The sequence below is a fragment of the Neodiprion virginianus genome, chromosome 6, assembly GCF_021901495.1.
Source record: "Neodiprion virginianus isolate iyNeoVirg1 chromosome 6, iyNeoVirg1.1, whole genome shotgun sequence".
Lineage (NCBI taxonomy): Eukaryota > Metazoa > Arthropoda > Insecta > Hymenoptera > Diprionidae > Neodiprion > Neodiprion virginianus.
The window spans coordinates 23,746,663-23,768,159 of NC_060882.1; the positions used below are offsets into that span (position 1 = coordinate 23,746,663).

Sequence of the window (21,497 nt, forward strand, 5' to 3'; positions counted from 1 at the left end):
ATGCGGTTACAATGAAGATTCGCTACAGAGTTGAAAAGTATTTGACACTCTTCTAACGTTGCCTCGTTTCGCTTCTGCACTTGTGTATATTATAACAGTTCTGACTGACTGTGTCTGCGATATAAAAATTACTCTTGCAAAAGAAGGTACAGAGACTTGAACTGTCGAAGTTTTTGGTGCCAACTAAGACTGGAGAGAAATTCATGAAAATTGGATCGAGCGACACTGGAATCCACGTAACACCTCATGGTGTAAGACCTGCCATTAGGTCTCGTGTTCGCGTCAAATACGCGGTGCTTAACCCGCGGTAAATTAATGTCGCGAGATAAGCAGTTGAAACGTAAAAACAAAAAGGGAAAAACGTAAAGTTACGTAACTACCGCAGACTCGACCATAGGACAAAGAAACAGCAACGGCCAGTCGTTGAACGAGACGAAATGATCCGGCGTTTTACGTATAGACGACACCACCTGAACCTATAATTAACTGGATATAAGTGGTCCAGTCGTTTTCACACGGTACGGTGAACAAACTTTTCAGGGTCGTTTAAATTTCGTTGACAAAAAAAACTAAGGATAAAAATAAAAAGTATAGAAATGGGCGAAGAGGATGTATTCAAGATACATATATATACCAACTAGATGATGCATGTAACGATTGCGACTTTTTAGCGTGAAACTTAAGTGGCGAAGAGCGAGTTGAAAAACGGCAAGTGGTTCCCACCGCGAATCGGTTAGATCGGAACGAAAACGAGGCCAATTTCGCACTATGACGAGGTGTCGGCGGGATGGGAAAGGCAAGGGGGAACGGGGAACGGGGAGGACCGGGTACCTACGCGCGTGCAGATCCGATCCTATAATCATAGCCGCAAGGAATGGGTATAGAGTCTAATCCAGTTTTCCCCGCAGTAGTTACACATCGGCCGTAGAAATCTAACGGTCCCTTTGTCACCTCACCTGTTTTGCATGGCTCGCCTAGATACGTATGTACAAGAGATTACAACGTGTGGTTCCTGGATAGAATGGATGAATTAATTTCATTTTATTGCCGCAATATATCGAGTTACTTGTATACCCCGTGCTGGCTAATAGACTTACATACGTAGATTCTGACTCTCTTGCTCTATCTAAGCACGCGTACAGGGCTATTATTACAACGACGAGCTTTCGCCTTCCTGTAAGCAGGTAGACACCCTTGTTGCGAGCGCACGCGTTTCTCTCAGTTCAGGATTACGAATATCTCCGTTCGGGATATCGAATATCTCGTGCAGACCGATTAGTCGCCAGACTTCTGCTTGTAATTTCTACCCTTGGTGTGGGGATTGCTCATCATCGCGTATATCCAACGCGCGAACACGCGGAGCGTAATTTTATCAAGAAAATCTAAAGCCAAAGTTCCCGTTTCGACTGTCGCTCCGTCGTAGCTCGATTTCTTGCAACTTACCGGTAGAGACTTGGTCTCGATTTTTCTTCGGGAATCGAACTTCAAGGTTTGAGAATAGGCTTTTTTCTGAAATTTCGCGTTTGCGGTACGAATATATTGGAACAAGTTTCAAGTAGGCTCGAGACCGTGCGAAGTAACTAGGAGTTTCGAGGATGGTGGCGATGAGCGACGACACGACGACCTCTTTACATAACGTAATCGTCGTCTCGCCTCGTCGTGTACCTGGGAGCTCGTGACTCTTGGCCTAGAGTCCTAGACCGATGCCTTCGGCTGCTTATTACGTGCGCCACTTGTCACACGTCGCGATTTATCACCGCCATTTGTTTTCTGACACGTGTGTTAAGTATAAGTAAGTATCTATTCGTACCTTAGCGGGTGAACGTTTACGTGGTCTTTTCTCGAGGCGACGAGGCAAACGTAAATAAAACAAAAAAGGGATAATAAATAACGACGCGATATTGCGAATTTGAATAAACACGTTTCGCGTTATCTTCAATGATTCACGAGTACGTCGATTTCTTTTTTTTTTTCTTTTTTTTTTTAATTTTCTTTTTTTTTCAAAGCAATCGTCGTAACTCAGGTTAGAGATTGTGGAATGAGGACGAGTGAACATGCAAGCACGTTACCATAAATTTGTCATGCCATTGGTATACCGTGAAAACAAGTATACAGGCTATAACCATATCTAAGAGAAAAATTCCCCCCAAAAACGACAATTGTGGCTAATTCCTTCGAATGTTTGCTTTGAATTGTTGCAGCGATCAGGCAAATCTACAGATGTCAGGACTTGAGACACGATTACTGGGAAAAAGGAAGTAATCCGGGAGTTTCATCGATGACCGGTTGCAAGGTACTGCCACCGAGCAGCGCACCAGCGAGGTCTGCCTGCCAGCTTGGTTTCCTCCGGCTTCCAGATTAACATTCCAGCGACCAGAGCGGTTGCGGATTGTGCGGCCTGAAGGTACGTAAAGTCTCAGGGAGGAAAAAAACCTCCGCTAATTTCTCGCCCTCGGTGGAGGGTACAAAACCTGCTTTACGTTCAGAATGATTCGCGTGTTGTTCCCGGTATGGTTGGCTGGGCGTGAAACACGATTCGTGTGTCTATCTGTACAACTACTGGATTCTTTTATAGAGCTGACAAACGAGAACGGGCTAGAGTCGATTTTCTACGTCGGACCTTTTTTTCCCAACGCCGGTTCTTGGCACCTTTTTTTTTTTATCGTGGAATCATTCTGTTCAGATTACTCTAGTCCATGCAGTACGAGGTTTGCCAACACAGACGGTTGCCGCTCCTGGTAATTATTTATTTCGAAATTCATGATGATTTTGACGTGCAGGTCTTAGCACCGGAGAATGTACAATCCAATCGATAGCTTGCATCCATCTACTTTACATGTACCTATAGGTGTAAGCGAATCTCATCTGCAGTGAAAATCCGTATTCTTTGCGAAGTATGTAATAAATAAATCCATTGAACGGTATATTGAAAGGACCGGGATGAGTTGTGTATAACCGAGTATAATATAGTGGCGTCTGCAGCGATCTGGTTTGCATTTCTGAACGTTCCCCCTCTCTATACATGTATAAATGTATACAGGTATATATTATTTAACAATATAGTTTTCGGGACAAGGAAAGGCGGTATAGTAGCCGGCTTGGGAAGTTTGAAATATGAGAAATGTATCGTTCCGCGGGTTCTTCTAGTCTGACTCGAGCTGGAGGCAAAGAAACCGAGGAAACTAAAATGCAGAAGTGTGTGCAAGTACGAAGTTGAAGCTTAAGTCAAAGTTGGAGTTGAAGTTTGCCCGACCTTTGTCACCTGCAACGGGCATAACCCTGCGGTTGAGCTATTGCTCGGGCAAAATGCAGCATACACTGCAATTTCACTACTTCTACCTTTTTCGTCTCCTTTTTTCCTGTTTCGCGAGCTTGTTCTTACGCGTACATACGTATATACGTACATACGTGTATATATTCTCGTGATTCTCCGTACATACAAGTATATGTATACATATATATGTGTGCATATATACATAACAGCACCGCGTCACATCGACTAACTTTATGCTTCTGCAACGCAAATTTTTGCGAACATTTCAACCGGCGTTGCCACCGAGGCGGGGGTGGCACGGCTACCTCGATATTGGCTATTTGAATTTTAGCCAGAGTTCTGGCGCCGTTTTGCAGGCTACAGACGTTCCTGTGATACATGCTCACTAGTACCGAATACTTATAACGCATAATACAGTTCGACGCAAACGTGCCTCTACCTTTCCTTAGCCCAGCCTAAACAACGTACCTCGCGTTATATCTTCCTGCGTAACTCATGCACTTTTCACGGTAATAAACGTCGAATATATATTCAATTTCTTTTTCTCCGCTTCCGCATATCGCATGCGTTATACGGACGAGATTCCGTTGATAAAGGCTCGCTAGTTTGTATTTGAATGAAAAAAGTGCTCAATTTAACCACAAGCGGAAAAAAAACCTTGGTTTCTTGTACGCTAGGATTTATTCCCTTCTCAAAAAGCTAACGGAATTGTCTTTGCCGCGATGCATGATCGGGTCATAAGGATAACGCTTTTGGTAACAGGGTCCAGAAACTTGTGGGCCAATAATTTTGTCAACGGACGTGGAGTTCAGATTTGACGATACATATTTCGATGGCGAAATTTCTATAAGCAGAAATCAGTCGTCGAACCTGCATTCAGCCCTGAGTATCAGACCAAGGAAGGCTTGAGGATAAAGAAATAAGGGGGAAGGGTGAGGGATGAAGAAGAATAAGTGCTTCCGAGGAATAAATCACACGGGGTACAAGAAGGGCGGAATAACAGGATTGATCTGGTTAATAAACGGATGAAAAGGGACGGCTTTGAGAATTCGTAGAGTCGGTTGTGCCGCGGCGTCGGGAGTCGCGCACCGTAACCCCGTTATACCTCTTCGGAATTGGGATAAAAACGGGCGGGGGACGAAGACGTTCGATTCCGCATCCTTGGATCCGAATCCTCGCCGAGTGGCAGGTGAGGCAAGGACAAGGGCGGGAGGGGCGTGCTTAACCAGCTTGACGTGAAACCACCCGCGTAATTGCAGGCGCGCGGCGCAAAGCTTCGTAATACAGGGTCGTTATCGAGCCGGCGCATCGCGAGACTTGAACCTAGCGGCAAATCGGATTAATGTCTCTTAGAGGAGGCGACGAGCAAATGGCGGCAAATGGCCAAAGAGACTCCGAGCGAAAAGAGCACGGGCAAGAAATCTCGAGGGCAGAGGAGATTTTCACACGGAGACGAAGAGAGAGAGAGAGAGAGAGAGAGAGAGAAAGATCCGGACATGAGCTGTGTGTATCACGGATATGTATATCTATATTTCCACTTATTTTATGAACCGCGCACAATGTCGGTAGACGTGCTGCCGGACGATTCACCGCGGAGCGAAATTTTCTTCACTTTAATAGCGATGAGCTCCGAGACGACGACGAAGCGGGTGAAGGACGACGGAATATAAATGGGTGAAAAAGACAGACGTTGAAATATCATGATATCAACATTTTTCATAGTTGCAGAACGGCTGCACCATGCCATTCGGCTCTCGAGCAGCGTGATGCGCGGCAAGACAATAATTACCGATGTATAATTTCGCGCGCTTGATACCAGCAACGCGTGTGCGGTTTTCTCGGATCCACAGCAAGCCTCGAGATGATTGTTTTTCTCGGTAAGCGGCGGGGTCAGAGTTCGCGGAATGTTCCACGACGTTGATCCGCCTCTTTGTCTCGTTGGCTTGCGATGCTGCGAGCACGTATCGGGCACGTGCGGGTTTCGGAAAATTCTCAGTTTATTTTTTTTCTCTTCGCCCCCCTGCAGTCGAAGACGGTGCACCGGATTTCAAAGAGTCGCTGATGTAGAATGGCGTGGATACGTGTCTACGCGTATGTACCATACATAGACAGGCAATATGGATGGATAGAAATAGTCTATACATACATCGAGAAGAGTACGAATAACTCGGGGAAAGATTATTTCTCGTATTATAGTCGTATTATGGTATATATGATACGCGTATCGATAGATATCTCTTCCACGTATTTGCTCCGGCGTAACGGGAATGTTTCAAGTTTTTACAAACCGCCTTGAACAACGAAGGGAATAAAGGGAGAGGAGACGATGCGGAAGGTGAAGAGTAAAAAACGACGTAAAGAAATCATTGCGCGCGAAAGAAAGAAGGAAAAAGAAAAACTGCAGAAAAGAAATTTGGTGATTCACCGCACGATAAAATTGCCATTTGTGCCATTTGAATAACAGCGCGCAAACCTGGAGTTTTTCTCTGGCATCGAGCCATAATGTTTTTCCTAGTTACCCAAGAATGGCGTATTCACGTTTCAACATACGCGTCTTTCTGATTCCAATTATAACAATGGTGGTTTATGCGTAGCACCGCATGCCGGCCAAAGACTGGACCCTCTGCTCAACTTCTCGACTGCAGTAGCATTTTATGTAATTTTATTTTTTTCCTCAGCAATTGCAATTTTACCATATTCACGTTTATTTTTGTCAAGTAGATATCGCGCATCGTGAACGCAACGAGGATCCGCGGAGTTTTCGCGAAAAGTGTGTATAGATGGAGGATTTAAGATCTAGAGGTAATCGGTTCATCTCGAGATGCAGGTGATCTCGTCGGCTCGTTGGCTCGTTTGCGTACGTTGGCCCTTTCAGGGTTGAATTTTTCCCCTTTTTCTCCCACGTGTAATATTTATTTTTGTCTCGTACGATTTCAACCTTAGCGATAACCCGGCGAGAACTGCTGCAGCGATGCGCGCCAGTCTCGAGGGTTATTCGCAATTGGCGCGGGATGAACACGGAATTACTACTTTATCCCAAGTATCTGACATACACATCTTATAAAACATTTTTATAGGCGGGCTATTGCAATATTCATTCTTCATCCTTTCCGCCGCTCTCCTCCCTCATCCCTTCCTAAAGCGGAACGAGCTTTGCTCTAGCTTGCCTGAGTGTATACAACACATCCCTTGTGCACTTTGACTAATGCCACGGATCATCCTGATCGCTCATAGCGCTCTGGAGCGCTCCGGGTGTTCGCCTCTTTATCTGTTACGTTGCTTCAGATGTGTGTGACCTTTCACCCGGCCTCGCGGAGTCGGGTTTCGATCGATTCGAACATCAGCTCGTGCAGTATTAAACGATGATAAGAGGGGTATACAGAGAAAGCGTGCAGCTAGTTGGCTCATTTGCATGGGATATGTAAGATGCGTGTATATACCGTGTATCCTCGCTATGCCGAAAGGTGATCGATTTGTCTTTGGTGTCTCGTTACGATCCCCCAGGAAATCAGCGCACGTATAACAAACTTATCGCGGGCTTGCATAACAGAACACTTGTCGCAAGTCGAGATGAGCGGAGGGTGCGTTCGACGATAGATCGAGGTATCCGCGTGTGTCTCAACGTATAAATCAATCGCTGAAGGTCGATCAGACTGATCGATTGAATTTAAGCGCTGTTCATTCCTTCGTATATATATATATATATACATATATGTTACCCTATGCACGCGAGAGATAATACATGTTTATTTGAAATAATTAACCCGTCTAGGCGGCGAGACTAGACGCAATTTCCAACATAATTCTAATCGTCAGAAACAATAAATATAATGACAAGAAAATTGTACAACCGTACAATCCTCGTGATTATGCAAATATTATAGAGAACTCACGCTTGGAACATGTTTTACGCGCATATGTAATGTACGCGTGAAAATTAAATACTCGTGTAGCGCAGAAGCTGAGCACATAAATAAGGGGGCAGTAAAGGCCAGTCACAGTTCGATAATGTTGGCGTTCCGCTGCGCGCGTTCCTAGGTACAACTTGTGTATATTTCTGTAGAGATTAAAGCACGCTGCAACTCGCAAGCGTCCGTTGCGCTAATCGGACTCGTGCAAATGAGAGGGTCGGAAACTGAAGAAAGAAAGAGCTTTTATCTTTCGTTTGTAAAAACAACCGTGTACCAAAGCTCGTTATACGTAAATCACGATTCAGGCTGATCCAGTAAGGGTTACGAGATTTAAAGAAGTAGCTGCATTCTGCTTCGCAGAGCAATGTAATGGCGCTGACATGTATGAATAACAAAAATGTTTTTCAATCCTATCCGATCAGCTCGGCGTTATCGTGCAAGATCGAGAAATGTGCAGTCACTTATTTTGACAATTATATCAACGGCAGCTCATGTGTATCAGATTAACGGTGTGGCTTGAAATATGCTTGATTGTGATTAACGTGTAATAACACAAAATGTGTAGGTGCAACATTTTATTATCATTTTCTGGTACCGGAAATCGGCTGTCAAGTTTTTTCACTTCTTTTAGTGATATCTGCGCTCCTTCGTAAAATTGATACAACATCGATCTGCACCTGTTACTTCAGCGTTGATATGATAAACCGCAGGAATCGATGAGGCCAGCTCGGAGAGTATAATATTGTAAATTGTTATTTGTATTTGCGACAATTTTTTTTTAAACTGTTATTCAAGATCCCTATCGAACAATGATTACTCATCACCGCAGATTACGCAGTGCGATAAGCGTTCGATTAGTTTCTCGTTAACGAATGACGTGAATACAAGTAGGACGGACGTACGTATTCCGTTCTCCGAAATCTCCAGTATCGCGATATTCGTTCCAACCGATGACGTTAAAATAACATTTGTCTTTACTACATTTCAATGAAACAATCCGAACTCGTCTTGCCGCTAATCACTGTGTCGCCGTGTCGCAATACTTATCGCGGTTTGAAATCCGGCTCATCGAGTTCTAGGCTACAACGCGGCACGGTCAAGCGGGTAATCGACTTGTGACATGGGTTAAACCAACACGCCGTCACCTTAGAGTTTAACGCTAAACCGCGAGTGGGCAGATCTGAAGATTTTCGTATCTCAGAGCTTGCAAGCTGCGCGTCAACCGGACCGGATATCTCGGTAAAGAGAGGAGGAAAGGGAAGGAAAAAATAAATTCAGTTCAACCAAACCGTTTACTCAGGGGTAATTGACCCCGCAGCGACTGCCGATTGATCGGTCAATAGATTGCGAGCTGTTATCGGTGTCTGCAGGGTGCGCCTGTGGCACGTATCGTAACGAAATCAATTAAATTATTGCTAGGAAATGACCGCAAATGGCCACCTGGCCACCTATCAACGTCCACCTACGTCGTATCGTTTCGTGGATTGAAAAACAGCTGTTGGAGCTGGCGGTATATCTGTCGGTATTTAACGGTCATTGACGTATCGATGTATTCGGCTCGTCGATACCGCCGCGGAAATGTTCCGAAATATGCCTGAGGGTTGATCCGCCGACTTAGATACATTTCAGCCGTCGCACAGAGACCTTAGTTAATCGCTCCGTTGTGTCGAATCGGTTTTAGAGACCAACGGTTCTTATCCTTGCACGGACGATAGGATTCGAGAAGGTGGAGATTTATAGCGGAGTTCACGATTAGTGACGAAAAAGAAGGAGACGATTTCTGTTCGACGATAACCTAATGCATATTCACGGATGGGCGAGGGGGAGACGGGCGGACAAACGGCGATACGTTCACTGCATCGGCATTATCATACACTTGGGTATAGTGGCAACATCCGGCTTTTCGATGCCGGTTATCACCACCTCATCTAAAAAGATTGGATTACATTTGCATACAATTGGGCATTATACGACCTATTTTTTCTTTCTATTACTTATTCATTGCGACCCTCTCGACTCGCTGCTATCAGAGCGGATGAGTGACACTCGAAAAGATGTTGAGTTAGGTCTGGAGTCTTCCGACGAATATATCCACTAATTTATTCATTCGCTACCCAGACGCTCGGCGAACAAGTTAGTATAAGAACGTTGTTATCCAACGTTGATCAGGCACTGCGACATTGTCGGGAGTCAATTGAAAGGCAATCGTCAGCAGCACCGACAACTGACAGAGGCTTTCTATGCCGGATTTCTTTTCACGTAAATACAACCGAACAAAGTAGATCGAGTCTGCGAGATATACGAGCCACCTATGCTTGCATACCCTACAGTTCATATAATATATTCCCCACTGGGAATCTAGGATCAAAATTGTGTAGAACAAAACAACGGGGAGAGCTCCTTGTTTTCGTACCCCTCAGGTTGGATCGATGGATGGACGGATGGATGGATGGATGGATGGATGGATGGATGGATGGATGGATGGATGCACTAGCGAGCGAGCGATTGATAAAACGAGTACCTGTGAAAGAAGTGAAAGAAGTGAAGCTAGTTCACAGGGAAATGGTGGATATACGGGCACCTGGTAGAGGTTATATAGATAGAAGAGTCTTCAGCCAGACACCTATAACACGCTTCCGAACGAAAGAAAAGCGGCGTTACTGCTAACGAACGAATCGACCGGGACAATGAGATCCTCACTCGCATCTCGGATATCGTCGCTGTGCCGGGATGATTTCCGTTCCCTGCAGGGACCTACTTTTTATCCAGACATGGATGCAGCGTTTGAGTTTCTAAGAGCAGGATGAAGGAGGTGCTAGCCGACGCCTCCCCGACGTCGCCTCCACGCCGTGTGAGCACCTCGCTACCCGATATGTCTGATACGCCTTCGAACTTCTGCTTATGCCTTGATCTCCCGCATCATCTACCTGTATTCTCGTTGCGAGGTAATTATGTTGAAATCGAACGCGGAGGCGTCGCGATTCCGAGGGTATTACGAACTGAGTGAGTGAATTGGTAAATACAGGCAACTGGTCGCTATATGCAGTTATTCCTAATCTCGTTCATGTTGTATCTCGTGCGTCGAGCTGGACGACGATGTGTTTCTGGTTACACGGATCGAAATGTCGTGCGTCTTAATTCCTTAAATCCAACTATGTAGGAAAGTATCGCCGGGCAATATCCGATGAAAATAAATACTTCCAATATCTCAAGGAGAGATTATTACACTTTGTCGCACGTGCTGCTTCGAGATTAATTGCAATGAAGTAATAAACCCTCGTGTTATAATCTCGATCGATAGTAGATTATTGTTCACCCACTGCCCCATTAACCGTAGTTCGGCTTGTTTCGTAAGTAGGTATACGTGTCGACACTATCTCTGGTTATCATTTTGTTGTAACGTTATTTTTTTTTTTTACTCAATTTGACCATGCTGGTCAAATTTCTACATAACACAGAGTTTCCTAGTCTTTCGGGTGTACAGAAACTCAAAGCGCGGGCCACTGCATCGCGTTATCGCAGAGCTGTCTCGGATTTTCCCCACCAATTGAACTCGAATATTGATTATCTCTAGAGTCATTCTATTACACCTCTGCAGTGTGTCGTACAGCTAACAGAGTTTGTCGATTTCATTAATGCGAAGTAAAAATTTTCTTATCGTTACCGAATTCCGATGCTTTTGTCGGATTATAAAGCGATTTGTCCTGTGACTGTGATCGGGATAGTAACGCTAGATCGATCAAAGCTTCGTTTATACAGATTATCTTATCCGGTGGTAATAAAATTGACATCGAAATCTTTCTATGAATGCCTACAAGATTTATACGCCGTTTAAATCACGATTCCGTGGGTGAATTCGAATATCAGATGTATGGGTCGAAACATCCAGCTCGGGTCGAACTTTTTCGTCAACACCTTGGCCACCAGAGTTCTTAAACCTGTTCAAATGGCGAGTAAGTTCACACGAACAGAAGAAGACGAGCTAAAGCGATCGATTCGTCTTATTCGCTGGAAGTTTTTTTCCAAGTCAAAGGAGACATCACAGAAATATCAAAGAATTTAATAATTAAAGCTAACAAGATCGACAGATAAGTAGCGGGTAATGCTACAATGATTTATGACTTTGCCGTAATCTTATGATCACTTCCAGTGATCCCTAACCGCCATTGGGCAGTCATAAGCATCTCGATATTTTTCATAGTTTAAAAAGATAAGTATAAAGAGGAAGGATTTATTGGAGCCAAAAATATATACGCTTGCGTGACTCTCACACATGATACAAGGAAACTAAAAAATTACTCAAGTGAGGAATAGTCTAGTTATTCGATTTATTTATTTATTTTAATTTTATGTATTGATAATTATTACTAATTTTTTAATAATCAACTATCAGCTTATCACGAGCTCGCCAGGACACATATGTATATCGCTATGTTCAAAAAGATACGCTAGGAAGTGGAGATTATCACCAAAGGACCTCGTCGAGTAGACACTCGGAAAAAAGGGGTTGGAGTGTGGGACTGATTGTTTTTGAACGAGTTCTGCAAGATGTATAGAACGGTATCCTTGTTATATATGTAAACTAAAGTTCGACAGAGAAACAACCAAATGGGAAATATTAAACGGCTCGGTATAAAGTTAAAACGATCGGCCATGTCAGTGCTTAGGTAGTGGATTCGCTTCGTTAACGATTCAATTTAACGCCAGTACGAATTTAAGTCTATTTTCCAGATAGTTGAAACAGTACTTTGCCTAAGTCCAATAGCCCGGTAGGCTATCTGCACTCCCCCTGGATCGTTCGTTAGTTAATCACGGGGTGGATATACGTGAACCTATCCCTATCCCTATCCCTCTCTCTCTCTCTCTCTCTCAGTCTATTGCAATATCGAATTAAAACGAAGGGATTTTACATCCCTACCGCAGCTCGGCAGCATGCATGCAGCTGTTTGTAGCAGAGGCCATGCAAAATAAGGTCTATAACGGTGATTGTAGAGGCAAACATTATTCCAAACAACGAACACGTATCATCCTAAATTGATCAATTATCAGTCCTAGATATCGTGGCATAACCACGATCTATTGTAATGAAAGATTGTTTGCGATTACTTCCCTCGAGTAAAAACGTAACGTGTCAACAAACATCACATCGTCATTGGGATAAAATTGAAGAGATTCTGCTATTCGGGGTAAAACGAAAGTCCGCGTCACTTGTTCGAGGCGCCTGTGGTCAAAAGACGCTAAAGTCACTGATCGCGAGTCTGCGACGAGTTGTCTTATTTTGCTCGGCTCGAAAACCGCTTCTAAATTCATCCGTCATGTGAGTGACGTTTGCATTGCAAATTCACAAACCACGCCGACACTCTCGGCGAAGCCTGTCTCGCGATGTTTCTTCCTCGTTATATCCGTCAACTAACAATAAGGTTTACTACTCGCGAAACTTGGAGAAAATTAACCAATCAAATCCGTGAAATGAACTCGGTCTCGGGGTGACAGGCGGACGGACAGACGGACAGGCTTGCAGACAGACGGTACGCGTCTAATTGACGGACACCGTACTTTAGTCAGGAGTTTTCTCAACCTTGTGGCAAAGTAGCGTATATTATACATTACATAGTGTCTCATGCTATACAACTGTGATTAGATGTCATTGCTTCGTTATCGTCGAGTGAGCAATATATTTCAACTCATGTATAATAAATATCGCGATATAATGCGCGACAGCTGCGGCGGCGGTGGCGGAGAGTTGATGCATTGGCAAGGAATTAAAAACCGCGAATGTCAAGATCAACTGTGCGACGGCATTATGTCGTCATGGAAACCGCGATTAGGAATATCGTTATTCGTCGATCTACTACGAATAATCAAAAATTGTATTACATATATATACATATATATATAACGATAAGGTTGTATCTGATCAGATTTATTGTTATTCTTACGTTTCATAGCATATTATAGGTAGGCGTACCGCAGCTGGGTTGAATAACAGCAACGCGGGTCGTTGAATCAATGTTTATTCAACCCAGTCAGGGTTAATTCTCGTTGACGTCATTTGTTCAACTCGACTCACATTATTTGTGGTACGCCAAGTTATTCTCTAGGCGAAAATAGTCTCGTGCAACTTACGAGTCGTTAAAGATGGATATAAATACATATGTATGCGTACGCGTGGGATGAGGATAAACAGCTTTTTTCCTTGTCGTTGTTATGCGGTCGATTACCGAGTCATGCCGCGGGAATCAGAAAAGCAATTGCCAAACATATTTATATTACCACTAAATTTATTCCGTTAAAAGTAGGATTCTCAGAAGAGGGAATTATATTATTATTTTTATTTTTTTTTACTCAGATTAATTATAAATTACCATCACCAGGAAACTTGGCACTAGCAAGATATGCCATGAAAAGTTTACGATTTTAAGATCTTTGAACGCTCCATTCAAATTAAGTATGAGAGGACAGTAAATTTTGGTGATGGCACTGCTCTTTATGTAACGAATATTTCGGGTTAATGTGTACCAATTCTCTCAGAGTTTCGCAAATTTTGTTTTCGTCTAATAACAGAACCGCGGGTATCTTCCGTCTTGGAAAAATAATAAATTCAAGTATGGCGTACTTTAATTGCGTAGTTTAATAATATCATTCTAACAAGGAAACGTACGGTGATACACCTTGGAGAATTTTCATCAAAATAGCCGTTCTCATCGCGTAGTTTGAAGAAAATTTCACAGTGTTAACCTGAATTAGCGTCTCGCTCGTTTGAAATTGTTACACGGCACTGAGTAAACATTTATCCCGCTGTATAAAACAGATTGCCAAAAAGCCGATAACAATCGGGACGATCGGTAATTATGACGTTGTTGGAAAGTTTGGTGTTCAATTTTGCGCCAGTTGGAATGGGCGAGCTTTGCGACATTCTCCGATACGATCGATTCGCAAAAAGTTCTCGTGGCGTTGTCCGACGCTTTCGCGATCATTCCGAGGCAATTAGCAGCTTTGCCTCGAGAAGAATTTGTTTCGTATCTCTTATCATGAGATCACGTCGAAACTGCACCACTGGTTTATCCAATTTCATTAGCCGATACTGACGATGTCAAACGGCATTGATAATATCGAAGATTTGCAAATTTCCGCTACACTGTACTGTCAAGATGAATTCACTTTGTTACAAGAAAGTGCCATTTATTATTGCTTCAATTTCTTAATTGACACAGCTGTTTTGTCGATGTAGATAAAAGGCTAGATAATTTTTTTTCGCCACCGTTAACACGTGTCGTTTCGCAAAAATCTATCGTCGCGGTCAATCGGTCGGTTCTTGACATCGCTACCTGCCGCTGCGACAATTTCTCCCGCTGTCTCTTTCCCTCGCGATTATTTGAACTTCTCTCCCGGACAGGAGGGGGTTAACCTCCGACGCGAGCGAGCCTTCGGGCGCACTTTTCTTCGTCGAAGCACAATCGCGCCCGACAGGTGGGCAGGTACGCGTACACCTCCGGCAATCCTCCGGTTCATCATTTTCTCCGGTATCTCCCTCGCGTTTCCGGGAGTTCGCCGGCGTTCGTTTACAGACGGAACCGCTTCTCTTCCTTCCGGCAAGCGATGCCAGGGATCCAGTCGGTCAGCTGCCCAGGTTATACTCGAAGGTACTCCGCACACGTGTCTTCCTCTCGCTTGATCCCTTCCATCTCGTACGGCAGTCGCGAGTCCGTGTGCGAGAATCGTTGATCGTGCCGCACGTGTGCCATGATGACAATCGGGAACCACCTGTTGCTCGACCGAGCCACGCCGCCTCGGGTCGCTTCACGTCGACGTCTCCGCGTAGCGTTTATTTCGGTTCTTAGCACCTACCCAGGTGTTCGAACCTGTGACTTATGCCCTTACCGCTCACCTTCGCTCCGCACGTATGTCCGTATCGTGCTTCGTGACATCCTCAAGCTGTCTTGGTATCACCTGGGTATGAGAACTCCTCACGCCCTGTAGAAGCAAGTCGAAAACGTTTCTCGGGGAACATTTTTATCGCTTATTGGGTTATCGACGGCAGACGATGGTTCGTTATAGCGATGATTGATCAATTCTAAGCGTTCGAGACGAGGAATTGCGGAAGAGAATTCTTCGTAAGATCCTTGGTAGATATACATATGTAGTTACGTGGGAATCAATGGGAGACTTGGACATTTATGCACCTCGATGCGAATAATCAATCCTGTTACGGGTGTACGGAAGGGGCGTGTATCCTATCAGTTGACTCGATTACACTTCGCGTTCTTTATCATCAGCGAACCACACGCAGAGACGAGGTTTGGGTTCGTTTTTTCGCATACCGGGAATAATTAACAAAGTGAGCAAAAATTCTAAAAGGTCACAAAGTGGTTACATTATCTCGTTAGACTTGGGGAATTCTGTGGGGGGAACCACAGCGAAATTCCCAACATCTGCAGGACTTGCATTCTGCGGGAGCGCTTTGACGGTATTTTAGGCTCGTTGATAAATACCGATTGTGAGAGACCCGAGACAACCCGAGAAAACATTCAAATTGAAACACTCGCGTCTTGCGCGAGGTCTCCGAATCCTCATCGTTTTCCTCGCATATGCAAGCGGTTTGCGGCAAGCGTGTACGTATTATCTGCGGTCACAGTATTATAGCAGTACGGAAAAATTAACGTTCGCGTTGGAATCAGTGCGGAAAATGCTACTTGCAGCCACCTCTCTGCACGCCTTCGTTGCGGCGATAAGTTGTTGACACCGGAACCAATGACATTGTTTAATTGGTAATCTTAATTTTTGCACGGTTCAAAACACGAAGAAAAAAAAAATACTAATTAAAACTAATCATCTATGAACTCATGCGGATGTTCTACGATACAATTTACAGACGAACAACATTTTTTCCGGGTTGAGCAAATTTTGTTATTCTCTTAACGACTGGTATGTAAACGGAGGAATTTTTTGCTAGTGATAAGAACGTCATGCTTTAGAATATTATGATGCTGAACTTATCTCCGCGTGTAGTGCTTTCCGGTGTAGAATGTCTGTTTTAGAAATCCTAAATCATTCCAGAGCATGCTGACAATGTAGACGTCGAAAGAAACACAAGACTTGGTTGACTATGACGAGCAAAAAAGATTGAAATGATCGTTATAGAAGAAATTAAAAAAGTACAATTACTTGCAAAATTGGTGCGATAAAAATGGACAAATACGTCAGAGCGCGTTACCTGCTTTTGTATCAGCTAATCAGTTACAGCTGATGGCAGTAGGAGTACATTGTAAAGAAATTATACATAGGTCATAGAGAACGATATTATTCTCATCCTTGTTATTAAAATTATAAATTTTTTGCTTATCGGTACTACACCTTTAAATACGATGTGATGATACAGTAAGGTAAATCGTTATCTACTCAATTAAAATAAAGTATAAATATTAATACGATTGTTTTTAATTCGAAATAATCGTGTTTGTTATCGTTAGGCCGCAGTTGTTGCTGCTGGCGATATCTCGCAGATGAGAACGAATTTGAATTTTTCAAGAAATTCAGAACGTGCGTCGACGACGGGTGAATTTTATTTAAAAACAACCTCCTACGCTTACAGTAACTTATCCTTCGGCTCTTTTCTGTTTTCCCTCGGAAAAAATGTCCTCCTTCTTGGGTTTCCCCTCTCTACAACTGGGTCACAGATAAGAGAGATGGTTTATCTATCATTCGCGTACAGAGTAACCGGTGACTGTGTGTCGAGAAGACACGCGCGTACGTCTTGTGCTACAGTAATACAGCAGAATGGTAAGCTTGAAGCGTTACAGAAAAGTGTCGTATGTTTACCTCCAACCATAGCAATCATTTTTATCGCCTGTTAAGTAAATGACGAAATGGGCTCGTGTTTGAAGAGTCTGCGACACACGGTGTACGTCTTTTGCGTAACGCTGCGTCAATGTTAACATTACATACCATGCCGCACACATACTATACGTCCGTATCTACTCTCGCGGGTAAGAAACACAATTTGAGCTAGTCGGCGCCAATTTTCTATGTATCTAATCCCCGATTTGATAAATCAATCACGATAATATTATACGGACATATGGACGTATGATTACTGTTATTTACCTAATTCGTGATCGGTCAAGAGAATAACACGTATTTCAGAATATCTCTCCATATCCATTTCTCTCCTCTATTTGTTTTTCACTAGGAGAAAAAAATAAGAAAAAAGGAAAAGAGAATGGAAAAACAATCACATCGTACGGATACGCTGCTTAGCTACTTTTTGTTGCGCGTTACGCGTACCTACTTGTAATGTACCTGTGATCGAACCGAGTCTTCGAACAATGAATTACGATATTAATGGCAGAGCTCAGATTGCAAGATTGGTAATAACAAAGAATCCCGGCACTGTACAACAATTATTGCCCGTCGTGCGCATCGTGAAAAAAGTTAATGATAACAAAATTACATCGTATCATGTATTAAATAGGTTATTAAATTGTGTCGAAGCAAATTTTACGCTGTGTGACAATCGCATAATGGACGACTTGTGTGTACAGGATTAATATACACGCGTAGGTGTGCATCATGGGCGCAATTTTGCCGTCACATAACAATTGTTATTTACGCGGAAGCGACGTAAGGCGGTGCCGCATGATCGGACGTACGTTACGGTTACGTGTTAAACCTGCTCATAAAGCGTACAGGTCGGTTATACAGCTGACGATGAGCACAAATGTGTGATTAGTACATTGCATAAACATGTGTGACGAGATATCTACATCGCTGCAATCGTTACTCCACAATCATTTCTCTGCGTGATGATTTCAGCTGTGGGTATCGGGAACAATACAAAACAAAATATCAACAATTCGCTATAGCGATCAAGAGAAAGTGGTAAGCGGAAAACAAATACACGGTAAATTTATCCTTCATATCGCGTTTTATACCAATAACATTGTACGCTTGATGTTGTTTAGAAAAAGAAAGAAAGAAAAGTTATCACATGCAGGCCGGGGGATTGTTTTGATTGGCAAACGAGAGAAGTAAATAAATTTCACGCAGTCCGGGATGAAACGTACGTACGCGAATATACATACACACGCTCGTGTTCACGTGTTACGTGTTTTTCTGCCCACTCGCCGAGCTGAGCGAATCACGTTGTTTTTGCGACTTCTTTCTTTCGCATCTGTCGCAATTACATCACATGCGCAAACGTGTATAATGTGTGTAATAATATGTAATTTATCAGCAAGAACAGTACGCAGCGAGGTTGATAACGCATTTTGGATAATTGTAAGCATAACAAGTTTGAGGGAATTCCAGAAACCGTTTACGTCCGAGCGAACGGATGGAACGGAGCGAGATACCGACGCGTAAAGTTCAGTCTGGAGGTTGGGCTTTTCCTTGTTTCCTTCGGGGAATTCTCGACGGGCGTCCTGACCGTTGTCCGGTCTTTTACAAGCTCGACTTGACATTGGTGCCGTATCGTAAGGGTATCGTGTGCGGTTGACCACCGGAGATAACGAAGAAAATTGCTAATCTGCGGCGATTCTCGCCGCCGCATGGAACCAAACCTCTCATTTGCCTGCACGAAGACGTTTAGCGCGTCGACTTTTTTTTCCTTAGCTCATTAACAACTTTTTCCTGGTAGCCGATATTTTTAGACCATTCTCTTTTCCTTATTTACTGTAGCGAGCTGGGCGTTTGTACAACGAAAGCGTATCGGCAACTCATGTTTTCGTTCAGATAAAAAAAAAGAAAAAACAAACACAACAAACAAACAAGAGGTTGAACACTCTGAAATCGGTTTACCTAAATAATTCCGAAATTCGCGAGTCGCGGTACCTGTCGATAAATCTGCACACGTAAATTAATATTAGTATTATTTTTGTTCTTTCAGTCAGGATTTCTACACCGGATTATGAGAAATACAAACATTGAAATAATATGCATTCTAATGGTCAAAGTATATTTAACATATTTTTCTTAGATTATCGGAAAATAAATTAAACAGCCGGCCAGTGACAAGTTGATATATGTTTCTCCATTAAAGCGGTATGATTAACGGTAAGATAAACGTTACATATAGTTGTAATTCTCTTGAACAGTAATTTAAATCTGCACCTGCGAAGGCTATAAGTCGCTTTTTTTCGGGCGCGGGATATATATATATATATATATATATATACATTATGTGTACACACACACACAGACACACACACAATTAATGAGGTATTTCGCCTTTCACTTCGGCCTGCGGGCCGTTTAGCAAAAGTTGAAAGCTCACGCGGTGCAGTATCTTCAACTAAGAGTAATTACGTATACCCCTATTTAGTCGAGAAATATGAGATCCGAGCATATAACACGTGAGTTCGGTTTTGTCGTACTTACCAAATCGGCAAAAGGCGTGACGTCCTCCGTTTGAAAGATGTCATCGGCTATCTGAAAGTGTAGGATAATAGTAACTTGAAATAACTGTCAATCGGCGTAACTGCAAGGTTTAAACCAAAAGAAAAAAGCAAAAAAAAGAAAATATAGAGACACGATTACGGGTAAAAGTGAATTATAACGAGCGTCAGATTTTAAACGACATATTTGAATGCATCGCGTCGCTTAATTGCAAATTCGCTTTACTCCTTGGGCAATTAATCGCAGTCAATTGATAAATAATTTCTTCACGAGCGGAAGGCAGGAATGCGTAGACCGGATTCCAGGCGTGCCGATCAAGGCCCCTGCAATCAATAACTCTCTCGTTTCAATCCTCGATCGATTTACGTTTCAACATATTATAATTCCAGTTTTATAATAAAAGTATACGTATCACGACGCACACGAATAAACGAGTTTATAAAATATCCAGCTTTCGAACGCGTTACCGACTTTATAATTTGCGTAGTAAATAATTCCTGCGTATACATAACGTATTTTTGCGCGCAATAATCTACTTTTAGCAGTACAGCCATCAGGGGTTGATTGCAAGATCGGACAACCTTCGAGGAACTTGCAAAAAACTTAAAATAAAATGAAAGAGAAAAAAACTACCCTTAGAAATTACGACTGGGGCTACAATTTTGCTGCGTATTTGACTATTTCTGTAACATCTCGCGCTGCGTAGATTATATAAACGTATTTTATGTACTATGTATACCTGCCTGATGTGCGCGTCTTTTCGCATCGTTAAATGGGTGCCTTTCTCCACGTAGAGCTTTCGAGTAGAATGCGATCGAGTTTTATGGCGATTGCTTGTTAATTTTATTTCTCTGGGCTTTTACGTTACGGCGGAATTCAGCATCGTTCAAAGTGCGATTTCATTGAGTGTGTAACATGTGTACGTATATGCGTGTCAACGTAGGTATGTCGACTTTGCTTTATACGTGGGCGATGCGCGTATGTATAATCTACGGATACATCGACTTGTTTAATACGCTTGGTAACCAACCGCATTCTCTTCAAGAAAGCAGCTCACGTTATATATTATTTATAGGTATAGAATCAACTGGATTTGGTCATATTTTACATAAGTTTCTGCAAACGGTAAATTAAAATTGTTTACCACAAATATACAATGATTACGATGGTAATAATAGCAATAATAACGTTAATTGAAACGACGAGGGATTTGTTATTGGGGGATATACCTGGATTTCTCAATACGAGGTCAGTGTTTTCTTACACTTGCCCGATATATTATCCCAGCGTAGCGTTTCGTACGTTTAAAGTGATCACTGATCGATGCAACGAGCGACGTCCGCTTCGGCAGGGCTTCAAACGTTTCGGTACAATCAATTGAATACCGCGATAAGAGAAATAATCGACGTCTAAAGTGTGATCTTGCAGTATGTGCAGCACACAACAGGATTATACTGATTTTATTTGAGAAATCGGTGTCAAGGCAACCGTTCAAGGCATCTCGCCCGACTCTTCTATTAATAATTAATTATTTTTGTTTCGCGTGTGCGTGAACCACCATTAGGCACCTGGACTTTGATCTGTTTACAATCGTCACTTGGTAAATTGACGTCATTTTCTTGTTTTTGCTCAATATTATCCCCGCTATACCGTTGACTCGATTAAAAATAACAGAAATACGACTAACGGAGTTTTCTCGGAGAAGATGAAAGGTAAAAACAAAAAGATACAGAAAGAGTAAGTAAACCATAAGAAAATCAAACAAACCGCGTGGACTGAGCAGTTTTCGAACCGGTGAAATGCAGTTTTTATTCAAGTCATCTGATTCTGGTTGAATTAACAATGTCCATAGATTACGAGAAGATGATTTTGGAAAGTTTTTCAATATGATTGGCGACGATTTTGGTATGCGAAACATA

At 42.8% G+C, this 21,497-nt stretch overlaps 1 protein-coding gene and 1 long non-coding RNA gene across 2 annotated transcripts in view; one reads left to right on the forward strand and one right to left on the reverse strand.

Annotated features, from left to right (window-relative positions):
- The window catches only part of LOC124306726 (3-phosphoinositide-dependent protein kinase 1), a 334,286-nt gene that overhangs the window by 82,191 nt on the left and 230,598 nt on the right, over positions 1 to 21,497 (reverse strand). Inside the window, exon 4 of the mRNA XM_046767671.1 lies at positions 19,561 to 19,611. Coding sequence (XP_046623627.1) covers positions 19,561 to 19,611 — 51 coding nt within the window. The remainder of the gene's footprint in view (positions 1 to 19,560; positions 19,612 to 21,497) is intronic.
- LOC124306729 (uncharacterized) overlaps positions 2,208 to 21,497 on the forward strand; it is a 61,990-nt gene continuing 42,700 nt past the window's right edge. Inside the window, exon 1 of the long non-coding RNA XR_006908669.1 lies at positions 2,208 to 2,404. This is a non-coding gene — a long non-coding RNA (uncharacterized LOC124306729). The remainder of the gene's footprint in view (positions 2,405 to 21,497) is intronic.